Consider the following 21363-nt stretch of genomic DNA (forward strand, 5'->3'; position numbering starts at 1 on the left):
TGGTGGCATTGATATGTAAATAAAGGCGGCATTCCTATGTATATCATGCTCCCCTGCTGTGAGGAGGTGATGTGCTGTAACCTCTAGCAACTAATCAGTGAGCAGTAATGATATGCTGTAATTGCTGGCAACCAATCGCAATTGTTGCCTGATCTGATATAGAAAACTGATTTTAAGTCAAGCTGCTATTTAGTGTATGTCTCAGAGAAGGTGGAGAGGGAAATTGCTTGGGGGGGGCCCAAGAAAAATTTTGCCCAGGGTCCAATCTATATTAAAGACGGGCCTGCACATATGTACTGCTTAGTTTACAGCACTGAGAAGACAGTAAGGAGGTAAGTAGGGGCAATTTATTGCAGAAGAGACATGCATTGTCTCTTCCTGCCTGCTTGCTGTTTGTTTCAGTTCAACTTTAAGTATATCATCATCCACATCATCAGTTTTAGAGAATATATAGTACATTTAAAAAAAAAAAAATCAGACTAAAAATAAAAGAAAATATTTTTTTACATTTTTAATTAGGTAAATATGGCATATTGCCTATAAACATTTCACATTTCTAGGTAGCTCTTAACTGCTTCACTGAAGGAAAAAAGTCTGTTGTGTTACAGAGCTCATTCTCCCCACCCGTACTGTCCTCACTCTTTATGCCTTTTTTTCAGATTCTCTTTAGGAAAAACACATATCCACATAGCCAACAAAAATATATAGACGTATAATGTATATGTGGTCAGTCTTCTTCGGCAGGGAACAAACTTTCTGTATTTTGTATAGCATTGCCCCACATTTACTTATTTGGAGTTGTAGAAGACCTTAGAGGCAAGGCTTTTCTTTTTCCAGAAATATTTGATCTTGAACATTCTGGTCTTTTGTGCTCATTCTTCTTACCTATTCCTAATTTGAAAGCATCACAAGTCATGGCATGGCAAGGTGACGGAAGCCTGCACAAAATAATTGACAGTATAAATATTGATGTCATTTATTTTCAACCCCTATCCACCCTATAGTGGACACACTGTACCAATTTTTAAATGATCTGGTCAAAAGTTAAATGTATTACATATGGAGCTCAAAATGTATACATAGCCAACATATTTTTTTTAGCTTTTGTAGTGCCCTGGGGTTTAGTAAGGAACCTCCTCACAAATTTGTTACCAGGAGTAGTTACCCTGGTCAATTGCTAGAGATCCATTGATTTCTCCCTAAGTTTGGCCTGGTTGCACTTTTCTCTTCTACCTCTAGGTGGCCGGGTACTTGGTGGTATTAAATACGGGAAGGGCTATGGGTATATGGGTATCTCAGCCAATGAGCAGGGGATTTCTTGAATCCCTTGGCCTGCCGGGAGAACCTATATATTTATTGAGGTCAGGTGACAATTGTTTTGTGCCACCTGGATGGCTGTCTGGGTGGATGTGTGTCGTATGCCCCAGGCTTCTAGGACAGAGATTGGGCCTATGCCAGGGGCATGTGGCTGCTAGGCTGTGCAAGGTCCTATCCAGAAGTAAGGGAGCAGCCCAGGGTTGGAATTGCGTCTCGCAGTCCAACCAGAAGTGACAGTTCTGCTGGCCAAAGAACCTGTCAGTGGTAGGAGGTAGAAGGGAAGCTGTTGTCACAAAGGGACCGATCACGTTTACCAGGGACCACAGTGAGTAACTGAAGCAAGTACCTGAGCAACATTCTCACCGAATGGGCACAGTGGAGAATCAGGTGACACTTGCACAGCAGCCTTGTGTATCATGCCAGGGACCGAGTCAGTCAGCAGGGGTGAAGCTTGAGAAGTACCTGGAGTCCCAAGCTTGGGACGGCGCTTGAGGGAGATACCGGCGAAAAGATTGGAGAAGCTCAAGGGATTCAGAGTCAGTGACTCAGAGGGTCTAGTGAGAGACCGTTAGCTCAGTGTTGAAGAACTAAAGGAGAAGTTGTAGTGCAGCTGAAGGAACTGTTATGGTGAGTTAGAAACCGTTATAGACTGTTGCCATAGGGGACAGCATTCCTGCATGTGTAGATCTGGCACCTTGCTGGGGCCTTTACCTGCATGACTATCCTCCCTATTGCAGTCTCTGAGTCTGCCAATTAAAATTGCAACTGCTTAAAAGTGTCCTGGCCCTAATCCTCTTTCCCCCTTAAAATATAAAAAGGACTGTTAAGAGAAATAAAACCTCTTTTAATTCCAATAAGTGTCTGGTCAATAACCCAATAACTTTATCCACCTTGCACCCACTGTGCCTCACAACCCACTGCATACAGAAGGATGTCATGTATCTTAGGCCCTGAAGGTTCTCATTGGACTGGAATATAACAATCGTCAAACATTCACTGCTGCTGTATCTGCCTGGTGAATTTGTTTTTAAATGACAGTGATTGATTCACTTGCTGTAAATGTATACCCCTAAGAACATTGTTTGACCACAATTTGATTCTGCTCCTAATATTTAGTATTAGAGTTTAAAGTGATAGTCTTTTTTTTTTTTTTTTTTTTTTATTAATAATTTGTTATATCCCTCTCCACACCGAAATCATACTGAAAATGTCTGCCATTGAAAGAATATTTTTATACTGTGGGGCGGGAATGAGCCATGATTGTATAAAGTCATGATGACAGTGTCCAATCATGACTCTGACAGTGCTCTGTGCTCTAATTGACTGAAGCTTTCACTGCTTCAGCCAATCAGGGCTTGCAATGCACTGTTCAGCACCACAATGCATTGTGGTCAGTTCAGGGGTCCGAACTTATGATAGGGCCAAACCATTCGCCCATCCCTAGTCAAAAATTGGTTTGTTGTTTTTTAAATTTCACAACTTTTTGTCGGGTGAATGGGTAGGGGTATGTTGTACCTGATACCCATTCACAAAGGGGGGGGATGGGGATCTGGGGGCCCCTTCCTAAAGGGGAGCTTCCAGATTCCGATAAACCCCCTGCCCACAGTACCCAACAACCACTGGCCAGGGTTGTTGGGAAGAGGCCTTTATCCTCATCGGCATGGGGGCAAGGTGCTTTGGGGTGGGGGCGCAGGGCCACCCCCATGTTGAGGACATGCAACTTGGTATGGTTCAGGAGGGGGGAGGGGGCTCACCTGTACCCTCCCTTTCCTGACCTGCCAGGCAGCATGCTCTGATAAGGGTCTAATATGGATCTTGGGGGGACCCCATGCCATTTCTTTTCTACTTTGGTTGGGGAGTCACCTCTGAATCAATACTAGACCCCGCTGACAGCTGACTCGGTTGTTAAGAACACGGGGGTTGGCTTCCCAGCCCCCTGCTTAGTAACCAGCTCTATACAGTGTTAAATGAAAAAAACACATCAAAAATCACATCACAAAAACAACACTTGAAATTCTGGTGCTGTCCCATTGAAGTTGATTACCCACAAATTGTGGGAAAAAAGTCCCTGAGCCTTTCCAAAAAGGCACTGGCCGCAAAATGCATAGATGTGAACTTGTACCATAGGAAACCGTGTAAAGTGGACTGTAGTGCTTTTGTAGAAACTGCAAAACGCACACAAAAAAAATACATAGGTGTGAACCTAGGTTAAGAAAGTACAAAGCCAAAGAGAGTCAACACTTTCAGAAGGATGTCAATAATGTAATGTCAAGTTTTCTGCCATGAGAAAAATACAGAAAAACTTTCAAAATGTTCTCATACTTGCAGTATTATAAATGTTAGTCCTTACTTAATACTGCATGAGATAGCATATCTGATATACTAACCAATAACCTAACCTTATTTGAGACAGTAAGGAGTCTACTCTAGATATTTGGAAACAAAAAAAGCATGTTCCTGTTTGGGTAACCCAACAGCTTAAAGAGGAAGTAAACCCTGATGAGTTTACTTCCTCTTTCATTCCCTGCAAAGGCAAAGCATAATGGACTACTATGCATCGCATAGTAGTCCATTATGTGTCACTTACCTGACACAGGAGCCAGCAAAGTCACTCACCGCTGTCCCCCCTGTAGTCCAGCGCATCCATCTTGTCGGTGGGGTCTTGCTGCTCCGCCGCTGTCATTCGGCGAAGACGATGCCGCGCTCAGTGCGCCTGCGCACCGCTGTCTACGGCGCATGCGCCGTAGACAGCAGTGCCTGTCTTTCGGCAAATATCTCCTAAACCGTGTAGGTTTAGGAGATATTTCTTGGACCTACAGGTAAGCCTTAATCTAGGCTTACCTGTAGGTCAAAGTCTGTTGTAAGGGTTTACAACCACTTTAAACCAGAAAGCTAGACAACAGCGGAACACTAAATTATTGGACTTGATCTCTTTTTTGGCTCAGCTTGCTTTGAAGATTTTAATATTTACTGTTTGAAACTTATATAACAACACCCCCTCCTTCTCCAGAACCACATCTCCAAAAGTTTTAAATGGAACTCAGTCCAAAGATATACACAAGAGCCCAGAGAAAGTTTTGTTAAATGTAGCTTTATGTGTGGTATTTCAATCAATATGTAGTGGCCTCACCTTCTTCTTTGAACATATAGCCTCTGAAAAACATCTGTATTTTTGCCCTTTTTGTGACATTGTGCAGGCTGGGGTTCCACTAAAATAAGAAAAAAAATAGCATGAAACTAAAGTCAATATAAAGTTTTATAAATTTTAACCACTTCAATACTGGGCACTTAAACACCTTCCTGCCCAGACCAATTTTGAGCTTTCAGCGCTGTCGCAATTTGAATGACAATTGCGCGGTCATGCTACACTGTACCCAAATGAAATTTTTATCATTTTTTTCCCACAAATAGAGCTTTCTTTTGGTGTTATTTGATCACCTCTACGGTTTTTATTTTTTGCGCTACAAATAAAAAAATACCGAAAAATTTGAAGAAAAATATGTTTTTTTTGTTTCAGTTTCAAAACTTTGTAAATAAGTATGTTTTCTCCTTCACTGATGGGCACTGATGGGGCTACACTGATGGGCACTGATAAGGCGGCACTGATGGGCACCAATGATGTGGCACCAATGAAGTGGCACTGATGAGGTGGCATTGATGGACACGGATATGTGGCACTGAGAGGTGGCACTGATGGGCACTGATAGGCGGCACTGATGGGTGGCACTGATGGGAGACATGGATGGGCACTGATAGGTGGCACAAATTGGCACTGATAGCTGGCACAGATTGGCATGGATGGGTGGCACAGATGGGCATGGATAGGCGGCACAGATGGGCATGGGTGGGCACTGATAGGTTTGCACGGGTGGACACTGATAGGCGGCACAGGTGGGCACTCATAGGTGTCACAGGTGGGCACTCATAGGCGGCACAGGTGGGCACTCATAGGCGGCACAGGTGGGCACTCATAGGCGGCATTGTATTGTTATACTGTACTAATGGATGCCAATCAGTGCCAAACAATAATGCATGCCAATCAGTGATGCCCATTGTGGGCACTGATTGGCACCCATTATGGGCACTGATTGGCATCCATTGTGGCACTGATTGGCATCCCTGGTGGTCTAGGGAGGATTACCTTTTGCTTGGCATCCCTGGTGGTCTGGTGGCGTCCCTGGTGGTCCAGTGTGGGCATCCTCGGGGGGGGCTGTGCTGATAGTCAATCAGCACAGACCCCCCCTGTCAGAGGAGCAGCCGATCGGCTCTCCTCTACTCGCGTCTGACAGACGCGAGTGAGGAAAAGCCGATCACCGGCTCTTCCTATTTACACTGTGATCAGCCGTGATTGGGCACGGCTGATCACGTGGTAAAGAGTCTCCGTCAGAGACTCTTTACCGAGATCGTAGTTGCCGGGTGTCAGACTGACATCCCACAACAACGATCGCCGCGATGCGCGCCCCCGGGGGCGCGCAGCGGATCATAATCCTGATCACGTCATATGACATCCGATCAGGATTATGCAACCACTTTGCCACCGTCAATTGCCTATAGGGCGGGCGGCAAGTGGTTAACTCATTATAATATTGTACCCCTTATAGTCCTTGTACCCTTGTGTACCTTTTTTCTCTCCCTTAATAAGGCTACTTTCTGCCCTCCCATATTAGTGCTTAATTCATGAATTGCAGAGTAACAGCCAAATCCCTCATCACAAGTGTTGCATTGCAGAAGAAGTAAGGGGATTTGGCTGACCAGTTCTGTTACTGAGTGCTGATAACTGAGTGAAGTAGGTCTAACTCTGGTGTCAATTGGACTGTACAGTTATCAAAGAACAACAAACACAAATTCCCAGCTCAATTACCAGCCAGACTGCAACAAATCAAATTGACCCTGACTGAGCAAGCTAAACCCCCTGGATTTAACATGAACTGTTAGACAGGGTCAATTTGGTTTGTTGCAGGCTGGCTGGTACATGAGCAAGGAATTTTTTTTGTTGTTCTTTGACATGTGTTGCTCTTCCATGTGCTCCTTACTGCAAAAAGTAGTTATAGGTGGGGGTGTTTCACATTTGTTTCTACTGTTGGTAATTGGTGAAGGGATTCACTGGATAATAATAAAGAGTAAGAACAATGCAATCCAACATCTACAGTATATGATCCTTACTATTCTGGATTGCAATGCAACCTAGTCCTCTGAGGCACTGAGCTATGACAAGATGTGTAATCACATGAGAGCTTACAAAAAGTAGGACATCATATGGTGCAGTAAAAGCTACATAGAAATATCCTAGTATAGTCTACAAGACAGTATGTAAGGTAGCATGAAACATAATGGGGTTGATTTACTTAAGGCAAATGGACTGTCCACTTTGCAGCTGAATTTTACCTTAACTTAGTGAATGTGGTCAAAATCTGATTTGAAAAAATTACCCAATCACGTGCAAGGAAAATAAAATTACTGTATTTCTTCTTGCACATAATTTGATGATGGACGTAAGCAAAGGTTCACCTCATCCACCAAACAGGAACAAAGAAAAGAAAACTCTATAGTGCAAACTAATAGTCTCAAGGTAAAAGAGTCCAAATATGGGAGTACCACTTGGTCAATGGCTGCAGCTCTTCCAGCAGAGTATTATATGATCTCTGTGCACTAAACAAATGAAAAAGCAGAAGGCGCCACCATCTAAGTGTATAAGTTTATTAAAAACATTAAAACAAGGAGGTTAACCACCTTCAGACCAGACCATTTTGCTGGTAAATGACCAGAGGTCTTTTTACAATTTGGCACTGCGCTGCTTTAACTGGTAATTGCGCGGTCATGCAATGTTGTACCCAAACAAAATTTGCGTCCTTTTCTTCCCACAAATAGAGCTTTCTTTTGATGGTATTTGATTGCCTCTGCGATTTTTATTTTTTGCGATATAAACGTAAAAAGACCGCAAATTTTGAAAAAAAATGATATTTTCTACTTTTTGTTATTAGAAAAATCCAATAAACTCAATTTTAGTCATACATTTAGGCCAAAATGTATTCAGCCACATGTCTTTGGTAAAAAAAAAAGTCAATAATTGTATATTTATTGGTTTGCGCAAAAGTTGTCACATCTACAAACTAAGGTACGTTTTCTGGAATTTACGCAGCTTTTAGTTTACGACTGCCTATCTCATTTCTTGAGGTGCTAAAATGGCAGAGCAGTACAAAACCCCCCCAAATGACCCCATTTTGGAAAGTAGACACCCTAAGGAAATTGATAAGTGGCATGTTGAGCCCATTGAATATTTTATTTTTTTGCCTCAAGCGATTGAATAATGACAAAAAAAATATTTTTTTTTTTTACACAAAGTTGTCACTAAATGATATATTGCTCACACATGCTATGGGCATATGTGAAATGACACCCCAAAATAAATTCTGCTGCTTCTCCTGAGTACGGGGATACCACATATGTGGGACTTTTTGGGAGCCTAGCCGCGTACGGGGCCCCGAAAGCCAAGAACCGCCTTCAGGTTTTCTAAGGGCGTAAATATTTGACTTCACTCCTCACTACCTATTACAGTTTTGAAGGCCATAAAATGCCAAGATGGCACAAAACCCCCACAAATGACCCCATTTTAGAAAGTAGACACCCCAAGCTATTTGCTGAGAGGCATTTTGAGTCCATGGAATATTTTATATTTTGCCACAAGTTGTGGGAATATTACAAACTTTAATTTTTTTTTATTTTTTTTTCACAAAGTTGTCACTAAATGATATATTGCTCACACATGCTATGGGCATATGTGAAATGACACCCCAAAATAAATTCTGCTGCTTCTCCTGAGTACGGGGATACCACATATGTGGGACTTTTTGGGAGCCTAGCTGCGTACGGGGCCCCGAAAGCCAAGAACCGCCTTCAGGTTTTCTAAGGGCGTAAATATTTGACTTCACTCCTCACTACCTATTACAGTTTTGAAGGCCATAAAATGCCAAGATGGCACAAAACCCCCACAAATGACCCCATTTTAGAAAGTAGACACCCCAAGCTATTTGCTGAGAGGCATGTTGAGTCCATGGAATATTTTATATTTTGCCACAAGTTGCGGGAAAATTACAAACTTATTTTTTATTTTTTTTTTTCACAAAGTTGTCACTAAATGATATATTGCTCACGCATGCCATGGGCATGCATTGGTGTCATTTGTGACTGTAGTAACTGTTAGGGCAGTTAGGGTTAGCCCCCTTTAGTTCTAATGTGCCCCCCTAACCCCCCCAATAAAGGTTTAACCCCGTGATCACCCCCCGTCGCCAGTGTCACTAAGGCTGGGTTCACATTACAGCGGTTTATGAGAACGAATGTGATTCGCACCGCACTGCAGTGCAAATCACATCCGATCTCTGTGCGATTCGAGTTCAGCCATACAGATAGTATGGCTGAATTCGTGTCGCACCCGCCGCACCCGCCGCACCCGCCGCAAATTCGCACGGGACCCTTTTTTTGGCCCGCAGCAGAATCGGATCGCATGGGTGTTCACACCATGCGATCCGAGTTTGCAGATCGCACTGCGATATGCGAACTGATCTGGGGGTGTCATTAACATTTCACATTGTTAATTCGTATTTCGTACAAATCCAAATTGAATTTCGGATCGGAATTATGAATACAAATTAATGGCTAATACAAAACGGAACGAAACAAAACAAATTTATTGACGGCGCACATGTCTACTTAATAGGGAAGGACATAATAAATATAGGGCATTGAAAGAGTTTAAAGGAAAACTTTGGACCCATGGTAAAAGAACACATATGATCTTAAACCAGAACCTTAGCAATGTTTTATGAATTTAATTATTAAACAATAAAATAATATTAAGGGGATTCTATACAAAAAGAAACATTATATATTAGAACAACAATAGCTATGTAATACAGGTAAGTGATTTACATGACAGCATTGGTTTTGACTCTATATAAATAAGAATGTATAAAAAAATAGATGAACATTTTATATTGTAAAAGAATAAAAGGAACATTATATATTAGAAAACAATAGCTATGTAATACAGCTAAGTGATTAATACAGTGGTGTGAAAAAGTGTTTGCCCCCTTCCTCATTTCCTGTTCCTTTGCATGTTTGTCACACTTAAGTGTTTCGGAACATCAAACCAATTTAAACAATAGTCAAGGACAACACAAGTAAACACAAAATGCAATTTGTAAATGAAGGTGTTTATTATTAAAGGTGAAAAAAAATCCAAACCATCATGGCCCTGTGTGAAAAAGTGATTGCCCCCCTTGTTAAAACATACTATAACTGTGGTTGTCCACACCGGAGTTCAATTTCTCTAGCCACACCCAGGCCTGATTATTGCCACACCTGTTCACAATCAAGGCATCACTTAAATAGGAGCTGCTTGACACAGTAAGGTCCACCAGAAGATCCTTAAAAGCTACACATCATGCTGAGACCCAAAGAAATTCAGGAACAATTGAGAAAGAAAGTAATTGAGATCTATCAGTCTGAAAAGGGTTATAAAGCCATTTCCAAAGCTTTGGGAATCCAGCGAACCACAGTGAGAGCCATTATCCACAAATGGCGAAGACATGGAACAGTGGTGAACCTTCCCAGGAGTGGCCGGCCGCCCAAAATTACCCCAAGAGCGCAGCGACGACTCATCCAAGAGGTCACAAAAGACCCCACAACAACGTCCAAGGAACTGCAGGCCTCACTTGCCTCAGTTAAGGTCAGCGTTCATGCCTCCACCATCAGGAAAAGACTGGGCAAAAATGGCCTGCAGGGCAGAGTTCCAAGGAGAAAACCACTGCTGAGCAAAAAGAACATCAAAGCTCGTCTCAATTTCTCCACAACACATCTTGATGATCCCCAAGACTTTTGGGACAACATTCTGTGGACCGATGAGACAAAAGTGGAACTCTTTGGAAAGTGTGTGTCCAAGTATATCTGGCGTAGAAGGAACACTGCATTTCATAAAAAGAACATTATACCAACAGTAAAATATGGTGGTGGTAGTGTGATGGTCTGGGGCTGTTTTGCTGCTTCAGGACCTGGAAGACTTGTCGTGATAAAAGGAACTATGAATTCTGCTGTCTACCAAGAGATCCTGAAGGAGAATGTCCGACCATCTGTTCGTGTACTCAAGCTGAAACGAACTTGGGTTCTGCAGCAGGACAATGATCCTAAACACACCAGCAAGTCCACCACCGAATGGCTGAAGAAAAACAAAATGAAGACTTTGGAGTGGCCTAGCCAAAGTCCTGACCTGAATCCTATTGAGATGTTGTGGTATGACCTTAAAAAGGCCGTTCATGCTCGAAAACCCTCTAATGTAACTGAATTAGGACAATTCTGCAAAGATGAGTGGGCCAAAATTCCTCCAGGACGCTGTAAAAGCCTCATTGCACGTTATCGCAAACGCTTGGTTGCAGTTGTTGCTGCTAAGGGTGGCCCAACCAGTTATTAGGTTTAGGGTGCAATCACTTTTTCACACAGGGCCATGATGGTTTGGATTTTTTTTCACCTTTAATAATAAACACCTTCATTTACAAATTGCATTTTGTGTTTACTTGTGTTGTCCTTGACTATTGTTTAAATTGGTTTGATGTTCCGAAACACTTAAGTGTGACAAACATGCAAAGGAACAGGAAATGAGGAAGGGGGCAAACTTTTTCACACCACTGTATGATGGTATTGGTTTTGATTTCTTCATTAAGCCCTGCAGAGTGTTCAAGGATAACCTCCTGTTTGCAGAATTTTTTTAATCTTTGTGCTTTGGAGAAAGTATTGGGAACCTGATCTATGCTCCAGATTTGCAATCCTGCTGTGGATTTGGCATGCACCTCTTTAAAGTGTCTAGGTACACTGTATTTCTTGTTTGTTTCACTCTGCTCAATGGCTCTCCTATGTTCACCACATCTAGTTCGCAGAGCCCTAATATTTCTACCAATGTAAAGTAGACAACAAAGGCACCTGAGAGCATAGGTGACAAAATCAGTAGAACATTTATAGAAGTGAGAGATGGGATCATTTTTTTCCTTTGGGCTCAAATTTTTTTTTTCTGATAACATCTATACAAAAAAGAGACCACTCAGCACTGGACAGGCAGCCCCAGGTTCTGGAAGCTGGCTGGGGGCTATCTGGCTCTTGATATTTCAGGCCCTTGGGTAGGTGAACCAGGATAACTTGGACCAAGGGCAAGTTCTACAGCAAAAATTCTGAGAAAAAGTTTACTCTGCCAAATAGACAGTTATTTTCTCCTAAGTTCAATGAGATTTGAAAATTACAGACACATGACTGAAAATAAAGGTCATTAAAGCTTTTTTATAATTAAAGAAGAAGTAAACCCTGATGGGTTTTACTTCCTCTTTTTTCCCAGGCAAAGTAACAGCATAATGGGCATCGCTTACTAGCCTATTATGTGGCATATACCTGCAAACAAAGCCCACACTGTCTCCGCTGGCGGCTGCATTCATCTTCGCCCCTCTTCCTTTCGGGGCCACGGACTCCGGCTCTGTGAATGGCCAGAGTCGCATGACGTCACTCCTGAGCATGCACACAGGAGCCGTCAGTGATGGCACTTGCTAATGGGGAGGGCCATTTCTTCACAGCACAGTGTACAGCAAATATCTACTAAACGGCACACATTTAGGAGCTATTTACAGTATATATATAGGTAAGCCTTATTATAGGCTTACCTATAGGTACAAGTGGCACAGAGAGGTTTACAACCACTTTAAGCTTACAATCATGAATGTGATTAGCAGCTTTCCTTATTAAATTTTTACTTTTTTATAGTTAGTATTTTAATGTCAAATTTTTAACCATTTTAACCGGTTCCGGACCACCTTCCGAACATTTGCAACGCAGCCAGGTTGCGCTAAATGACGTATCTGTACGTTGTTCCATGCAGTAGCTATGTGGGGTGCATGGGCAGAGGGGGAGCCAATCAGCGAGTACGGCAGACCCAATTTCTACCAGTCACCTGCTACCGTTCCCAGAAGAGGCAGAATGGTGATCTGCCTATGTAAACAAGGCAGATTGCTGTTCTGCCAGAGGGAAAGAGAGAGATCTTGTGTTTTTGCTAAGCAGGAACACAGACCTCTTTGCCCAGTCAAACCATCTCCCACACAGTTAGAAAGCACCCCCTAGGGGCACACTTAACTCTTTAATCGCCCTTTGTGTTAACTCCTTCCCATACCGTGTCATTAGTACAGTAACAGTGCATATATTTAGCACTGATCACTGTATTAGTGTCACTGGTCCCCAAAAAAGTGTCAAAAATGTCAGTTAAGTGTCCGATTTGTCTGCCGCAATGTCACAGTCTGCTAAATATCGCTGATCGCCGCCATTACTAGTAAAATAAATATATACAAATTCCATAAAAATATCCCATCGTTTGTAGATGCTATAACTTTTGCGCAAACCAATCAATGTACACTTATTGGGATTTTTTTAACCAAAAATATGTAGCTGAATATATATTGGCCTAAACTTATGAAGAAATTTGAATTTTTTTATTGGATATGTCTTATAGCAGAAAGTAAAAAAATATATATTTTTTTTTTTTCAAAATTGTAGCTTTTTTTTTGTTTATAGCACAAAAAAACAAACAAACGCAGAGGTGATCAAATACCATCAAAAGAGCTCCATTTGTGGGAATAGGATATCAATTTTATTTGGGTACAGTGTCGCATGACCACGCAGTTGTCAGTTAAAATAAAGCAGTGCTGTATCGCAAAAAATGTTCTGGTCATGAAGGGGTAAAACCTTCCAGGGCTAAAGTGGCTGAACTAATAAATATAAACAGTAAAAAGTACTACCACCTTTATTTTTTAGGAAACCTTCCCCTGTGTGCCCTCTATTTTAGATTCACATCAATACTAAAGCTTGAATTCCCTAGATAAGAATTGCTATTTTCTAAGAACAGTGCCTTTAAAAAGCCGGCCCTAAAGCCCAAACATTTTCTTTTAGAGTAGAGAAACGTTAAAACTTTTTCTTTTGCCTTCTGTGTTCCACTAGGAATATTTCCTATAATGCCCTGTTTCAGGAAGTGAGAAGGAATCATTCCAAAATTAGGGAAATCCTTTTCTAGACAATTGTCCCTGAAACAAGTGTTCCCATGGGAAGCCTACCCTTCTATTTCTTGACAAATCAGAATTTTGAATTTTTCTTCACTTTCAGTCCTAGTGACGGTCACTTGTACAAATAGGTTGAATCACCCAGTGGATACACCTACAGAATAAACTAACAGGGTCAATCCCCCATCCTTATTTTATTCAAAACTAGAAAAAAGGTTTAGCTTGAGATACACTTTATTGAATTGGACAGGAGCATAGCACATTTAAAGGCCTTAGTAAAAAAAAAGGAAGACAGGCTCTGTAAATTTAAATCAGAAAGGTAAACAGAGGAGTATTTTGTGGCTATTTAGCGTAATAACAAACATGTTATGATACCTGCTTTTAGGCAAGACTTTTAAAATTTTAAAAATCTAAATGGCTGAGAGGTTAAATTTAATAGAGAAACATTAGAACAAATTTAATACCTTTTTTTTGTCTTGCGGAAGAACGTTCTCTATAGCCAGGCAGATAGTAATCCAACCTCCAGCTAAGATCCCAATGAGACTTTTCATCCTATATGAGGTGGGACATAATGAGTAATTTCTAAGTTGAAAAGTATAAACAGATGCAATCAACATTTATCTCTCAATTGACCTGATAGCTACTTCCAATGCACTGCTTGAGATCTGCATTACATTCCCTGGACCAATAACCAGTTCCCCAAAAAAGTAGTCATATCACACACCCTACAACAGGGGTAGACACTCCAGCTTTGGTTAAACTACAAATCCTATAATTCCTCTGCCTCTGGGAGCAATTCCTGTGCTGTCAGAGCCTTGTAATGTCTCATCAGTCTTGCAATGTCTCATGGGCTTCGTTCTACATCAGCTGGAATGCTATGGTTGCCTACCCCTGCCCTACCACCTGAGCAGATGATCAGCCAAAGCAACCTCAAAACTCTAGACCGATGGCCACATCTTTATTCCTACACCCCTTCTCAAACACAAGCAAAACTAGTAGTCTATAAATAAATCTAGATTTATAGTCACGTAATATATCCTACATCCAGGACTAATGGTCACTTGTTCTTTTTGCAAGCTAACAACCTCCCACAAGCTTAGGAAAGTATCTGTCATTGTAAAGCTGGCTATATATGGATTGAATTTCAGCCGTTTAGGCAGGGACAGGCTGAATTGTGATCCATTAAAGTGGTTGTAAACCCTTACAAACCACTTTGACCTACAGGTAAGCCTAGATTAAGGCTTACCTGTAGGTCCAAGAAATATCTCCTAAACCTACAAGGTTTAGGAGATATTTGCCGAAAGACAGGCACTGCTGTCTACGGTGCATGCACTGAGCGCGCCACACTTAACGGTGATATGCCACAAGTGGCGGCTCCCGTGCACATGCACGGGAGTGACGTCATCACCGCTCCGATGAATGACAGCGCCGGAGCAGCGAGACCCACCAAGAAGATGGAGGCTCTGTACACAAGGGGACGGCGGTTCCTGTGTCAGGTAAGTGACACATAATGGACTACTATGCGATGCATAGTAGTCCATTATGCTTTACCTTTGCAGGGAATCAAAGAGGAAGTAAACCCATCAGGGTTTTCTTCCTCTTTAATGGGCTAGCCGGTTGTACAGTCGTTTTTTTCGTAAATGACCAGTGCCATTGGCAATATCTGGCAACAGTGACCCTTGTATTCTGCTGGCGAGAAAATACCCCCTACCAGCAGAATAAAGTAGCTCTGCGGGATTGATTTATTCATCCACATCAAACGATGAGGAAATCTGTTAATCTTTTCTCGTTCAACCTGCTAGTTGAATAAAAAAAAATGTGTATGGCCTGCATAATAGAGAGCATACTAATCAGCCTTTATATAAATCATGTATTACTTTACCTAAGGGAAAATTATGTAACTGGGAGCTAGCCATTAATCCCCCACCCATTCATACTAGCCCATCACTATTATGTATAGGATCATCTGAAATGTTCAGGAGGCAGGTAGTGGCATGCAAGATTCAGCATCAGGGCATGAAGTTTTTTCCATCATAATGGCCTACAATTCATCCATGGCAGGAGGGTTTGGGAGGCTTCTAAAGGTACCTCTTGGTGCCCGCACTTTATATCCACAACAGTTTTGGGTTTATATTACCATAACATAAACTCTTTAAAGAACATATCTATAACAGTAATTAATTGTGTTTATGTTTTGCCAGAACCCCGTACAAACAACTCTGGAATTGCCATTAAAAAAATCCATATCAAGATTTTTTTATTCCGTTGCATCTCTTATAATTGAAGTGTTAGAATTAGGTTGGTTGGAAGAAGGTTAATTTCTAAAACCAACATTAGTATAACACGCTAATTCTAAAGCATCCTTCATCCACACTAAAACATCACTATTATTTATGATTCACTAAGGAACTTGGGGGTTAAACTATTACTAACTGTAAGTGTTCATTGATTAATGTTAATGTGATTTCTCACAATCAATACTACTTTCTGAGAAATGTGAGCATATTATTTATAACCAAGCTTTGTGGTCTCTGCACTTATAATCTCAGGAGAAAAATCTTACCAATGTCCCTATCTGATACAGCAATTCCTCTATATTGTTCTGTGTGTTCTTAATATCTTGCTCAGAGACTATAGGGGATACCCTTTTGGGAGTATAGCAGTGACACCGCAACTGGAAAACACAACATAAGAATAAGATATTAGAAATATATGAAAGAAGAACCAAATGAAATTTAGCAGACCACCTTTAAAGTAAACCATGTTAATTATCTTGCTCCTTTCTATACCTGCGCATAGAGGCTGTTGTAAGCTGTTTATTGTTCATTATTTACTGTCATTGCTCTCTAGTCATCATTGGATAGCATCTGTGCAAACTCTGTGTAAAAATTAAGTACCATGACAATGATTTTTTCAGACTTGTATAATGGCTAAAATTAAGTTTTCTTGTATTCCTAATAATCAAAGCACCCGTTTGAGAAAATTGGGTGCTATTAAATTAGGTATAATTATACTGGGGACACAGATGGTTCAGACTGACCTTGCAGGCTTCACTCCACCATTTTATAAGTTTTTATATTTTTTGAACATACCCCTTCCTTCTTTTATTCCTTCCTTCTCCTTTCTTTGGATATCTAATCCGGATCATATTTTGGAGCTACCACGCACTTACCTGCAACACCCAGGAAAAGCTGTGGGTGGTCAGCCCTTGCTCAGCTTTAACATTTTTAACATCATGCCTTGCTAACAAACATTAATTTGCTGTTTCATGAATTTCTCTTTCAGAAAAAACATTGCAACATAAAGTTTTTGTTTTACAGTAAATTGAATCATGTGTTTGTAGGGGTTGCTGAATGTAGTGGTTCACCTGTTCACGCAACTTGCTGCATACCGTTACTCCTCCAGCACTTCACTTGCTGCAGACTGTTACTCCACCAGCACTTCCCTTGCTGCAGACTGTTACTCCTCCAGACCAGTAGTGTATTTAGGTTTTGTGTTGCCCAAGGCCTGACTAAACTCGCACCCCCTAATTTAAATATTACCAACCCCTTCCTGTCAAGGCCACGCCCCTTGCTGTTTAAGACCCGCCTTGACATTTTCAAGTGGGGACACTAGTTCTGAGGGCCTGGGGGGGCAATGGATTCCCTTAATTTGCATAGCATTCCTCTCACTTCCTGTTTGGCTATGGGGCAGGAAGTCAAGAGAAATCTCTGCAATGGGACAGGGATGGTAAAAGATAAACTGACTGGGGCTATAACCCTCCCTTACTATATCCAAAGTGGAAAAAAAAAAGCGTTGCCTATAGTTCTACTTTAAGCACAAATTTCTGATAATTTTATGGAGAGTACTAAGAAGATATAACCATGCCAATGGTGCAACAGAAAACATATAGCACAGTGAGGAGGGTTTGTGGTCCAGAATGATAGGACAGTAAAAATTAGAAGTGGCACCCCCCTCACAGCTGCGGAATGCCAGCCATCCACATACCGGAAGCAGTGTGTCTGCTTTATGGGGGTGCTAGACTTATTTGCCTCTCAGCCCAATCCACCCCATAAGACTGGCACTACACTGACAGCGCAAGCCGTCAGGGACTCTTTTTGTGCTGCCTTCCTGTATAGTGCTGCCTAGGCCAGGATACAGCATTGCTCCAGACTAGCTAGCACCGCATGGGTAGACCTTATGCTAATTCAGCCAGGTCTCAGTGAACTGCCTTTTGCGGGCAGGGACTTCAGGCCCCTTTAGTGTAGAAATAGTTCAGGTTCTAACTGTCCTCTATTCAGCTACCAATCCCAGACAGCTCTCTTCAGGCCCTACCAGCAAGCCTGGCTGCAATTACCTCTCTCCGCTGCCCTTCCCACAGTCCTCTCTTCTGGATCTGCACCCAGCTCAAACTGCAATCTCCCAGTTCTCTCAGGTGTGCCTCCCCAGTCCTCCCGATTGTGTTTCACTCACCAGCCCTCCAGGCTGCGACCAGTTGTTTCCCTGGAGTCTCTAAGCAGTTCCAACCTGCTGTCCTCTCTTTGCTCTCTTGTGCCTCTCCTCCAGGATCTCGTCTCTCCTCCTGGATGCACCCGAGCCCCAGCCCAAGGTCACCCCCCAACAGCCTCCACACTTTCTCACTCCAGCTCTTCCACCCGACAACTCCTCCCTAGCTGGGCGGCCCTCAGGCATTTAAGGAGGCCTGTCCCCTGCCAATCCAAGTCGGGGATTGGCCAAGGCTCCTAAAAATACCCCAGGCAGCTCCACCTCTCCTCTATCCTCCTCCTCTCTTTATGGCACCTTATAGAAAGAAGAGGGAGGGGACAGTGATGTTACCTGTGAGTCACCCAACTTTGCCCTGAGCCACTCCCAGACCAGAATAAAAACAAACAGGCCTAGCCGGCAGCTAGGCTTGACTAAATTTTCCTACTCTGCTAGAAAAATCCTAACGCTAGCACCTTCCTAACTAGAGGGTGCTACATGTTTGTTTAACCATAAGGTTTAGTATGATTGAAAACTTTCATAAAGGGTTAATATAACCAAGTTTACTAAAAACTTTAAGAATTTGAAATAATACCAAGAATGGAAATAGAATTATTGTATTTCAACCAGAGTGTTGTAATGTACGGATAAAATTGGTTGCATGGCGGCTTTATTGTTAAGATGATGGCTGTGGCGGGGGAAATTTTCAGCAAAATGAAAACAAATTGCTAGTAGTAAGGCATTAGTCACAGTCTGATTACTTGGCAGTCACTGTGGGAGCTCCAATTTGTCAAGCTACATCAGTAGAACAGGAGACTAGTACAGACAGACAATGTTATTTGCATGTTTATTTTATATTCATCAATAAACTTTGGGGCAGGTCATTTTGGTATCCCTTTAATTAAAGAAAAGGATTTCAAACCAGGTCAAAAGAATTATATTTAGCTGTAGATAACTGAAATATTATTTGAAATTTTGTCTAATTTTTTACTTGACTTGAAAAAACCTGCACTCTACTTTGTAAAATCAGCAACTACAACTCTGTAATCTGCAAGGTCTGTAATCAACACAAATACTGGGAAAGTTATTCTTTCAGCTTCTCTGTATTTCATTCATTTTATACAATACAGTTAAAGGTCTCCAGCAGAGAAACAACCAAATGGCTGGTGGTGGATGCTAGAAGGTCTTTAAAGCGCAAATCCAGGCTCCCACTTTCTCTCTCCCTCCCTGAAGAAATCCCATGGGGGCTTTAGGGTGGGGGCAGAAGGAAGAGGTTGCTGGCTGGGAGGAAGCTACCTTTAAACTTTAAGACCTGGAAAGTTTCTGTCCATGATAAAGGGAATTGGCTAGAGTGCACTTTTTCAGGGTATAACCCTGCTATGTATTGCGCCCATCTGCTGTGAAGGACAAGTGATCTGAATCAGATGTAAGGTGTGGAAAACGTTCTTCTCTTACCTGCTAGTGGACACTCTCAATAAACAGAAGTATGTACACCAAGGCATGTCAGCACTGTGAAACCAGTGTTACAAATACATATAGGCTGGTCTGATAATAAAGTGTAAGAGCAAACGTGAAAAAAACCCATAGCAGCCAGTTAGAAGTCACCTTTTATAACTCTGCATGGTCTATACTTTTTAAACATGATTAATGTGTTTCTATGGTTTACTTCTGGTTTACACCACCACTGTCTACACACAGGTTGTGTATGCTTTTCCTGGATACCTGAATCTGAATATCTCGCAAATTACTTGTAGAAATTCAAGTAATCAAAAAAAAAAAGCACTGCAGTATACATGAGTAGACAATAGAAGTATACAGTATATCGGTAAGCTGAAAATATACCTGGATGAGCAGAGACATCAGTGCAAATATGAGGAAGCCTGGTAAAAAAAAATCACGAAGCCAAAAAAAATATGGAACTTTAATTTACCATTGAAATGTGTTTCTGGACTAGTTCTATTCCTTTGAGCAAATACAAATGGTACATTTTGATGCAGGCTTCAATACTGTTAAATCTATCAAAATGTTTCTTACTTGAAGAACTGGTGTAACAAGTGTCCAGGTATCTTCTGTAGGGTCCAATAAAGCGCAATCACTTTCTGAAGAAAAAAAATTATCAATGAAGAATCCTTCTTTTACTCTTTTATGCATTGTTTGCAACTAAACTGGCCTTGTGGCACAAACCATATACAGATTTCAATAAATAAATACATAAAGCTTTATAGCGAAAAGAACACATTCTCTCTAAAATTATTACCTGTATGTATGTTGGTGCAGTTGTGGTAAGAGAAGAAGTTCTTGTTAGTACTGTGGAAATTGGTGCAGAAGGATGTGATGGTGAAGTGGTGGAGAGTGCCGATCGATGCCATGTGACAAGTGCAGAAGTGTGTTTCAGTGCAAGGACAGCAAGTGCAGAAATTAATGTTGTTGTAGTAACATCAAGTTAAGAATTGTGCATTGGTACAGGGGTGAGGAATTGGGCATTACACGCCGGTCCAGTGGCGATAAGTAGGGAATTGCATGTTGGTGCAGTGGTAGTGAGTGGAGTATTTTGCATTAGCACAGTGGTAGTGGCTGCAGTTTGGTTTGGGTTTATTTGTCTAAATTGGGCCTCTGCATCAGTCTGACTGCACTGTGAGATTGTCATGGTTTTGCAATAGAGTTTGTCTGCTTACCTGTTTCCATGTGTTCATCTCTAGAGACCAGCCGACCCTCACCTGACTGCTTTTGTAATCCATCCTCTGGCATGATTCCACCCTAGCTCCTATCAGAGAACTCTATTTTAACCTGTGCACTGCAGGCCAACCCTGCTGATCAACCTTTGTGTGTTAGCTTCCTGTTACCTGCCGTGTGCTCTGCTGTTGTTCCGTTACCGACTTTGGCGTGTCCTTGACTATCCCTGTTTGCCTGTGATCCTGACCTTTTGGCATGTCCCTGACTATTCCTGTGTGCTTGTGGCCCCGACCTTGGCTTTGTCCCTCACCATCCCTATCCTCCTGTTGCCTACTGTGGGTGTGAGCTGGGGGCCCATGGGGGTTGCGACCTGGAGCCAGTTGCAGCCAAGTCCATCCTCACCACTAGAGGCTTTGGTGAACACCTGCTGGCTCTTAGACTCCGTGACCCAGGGAATCTTACGCTCTAACCCTGGTGGGATCCATCTTGGTGTTCTGGCGGCCCTGCCTTCCTATCACCTTGACTCTTGAGCGCAGCAGTCAGCTATAGGGTCCACAACCTTGCGATACACTCCTGATCCCTACGGTGTGCATCTGTCACCTGGCCTCAAGGTGACCTGACAGAGATGTTCAGCCTGGCCACAGGGGGCACTGTCTCTTGTGGCAGGTGTGGAACTATGGTCTGGTTAGGTGCTTAAGTTACTCTCTTTCAGAGCCAGGTCAGTGGGAGTGGCCCTCTCGCTGTGCCCTCTGGGAGAGGGTATTTAAGATGCAGACGTCACGTGGTTCGGGGTTCCGGTCCAGTATGATGTGCTGACTTCATGGTCCTGGTCCTC

The 21363-nt window shown here is 42.1% G+C and overlaps 1 protein-coding gene across 6 annotated transcripts in view; it reads right to left on the reverse strand.

The window, feature by feature from the left end:
* Positions 1-496: 496 nt before the first annotated feature.
* The window catches only part of LOC143924194 (uncharacterized), a 491712-nt gene continuing 470845 nt past the window's right edge, over positions 497-21363 (reverse strand). For all 6 annotated transcript variants that reach the window (XM_077448346.1, XM_077448344.1, XM_077448348.1 and 3 more), the window contains 5 exons: positions 19890-19954; positions 15958-16068; positions 13859-13946; positions 4448-4526; positions 497-938 (listed from right to left, as the gene is read on the reverse strand). In XM_077448346.1, the coding sequence (XP_077304472.1) occupies positions 785-938; positions 4448-4526; positions 13859-13946; positions 15958-16068; positions 19890-19954 (497 nt within the window). In that variant the 3' untranslated portion in view covers positions 497-784. The remainder of the gene's footprint in view (positions 939-4447; positions 4527-13858; positions 13947-15957; positions 16069-19889; positions 19955-21363) is intronic.

Source organism: Lithobates pipiens, unplaced genomic scaffold, assembly GCF_037356315.1.
Source record: "Lithobates pipiens isolate NorthernLeopardFrog02 unplaced genomic scaffold, aLitPip1_a1.2 Scaffold_22, whole genome shotgun sequence".
Classification (NCBI taxonomy): Eukaryota; Metazoa; Chordata; class Amphibia; order Anura; family Ranidae; genus Lithobates; species Lithobates pipiens.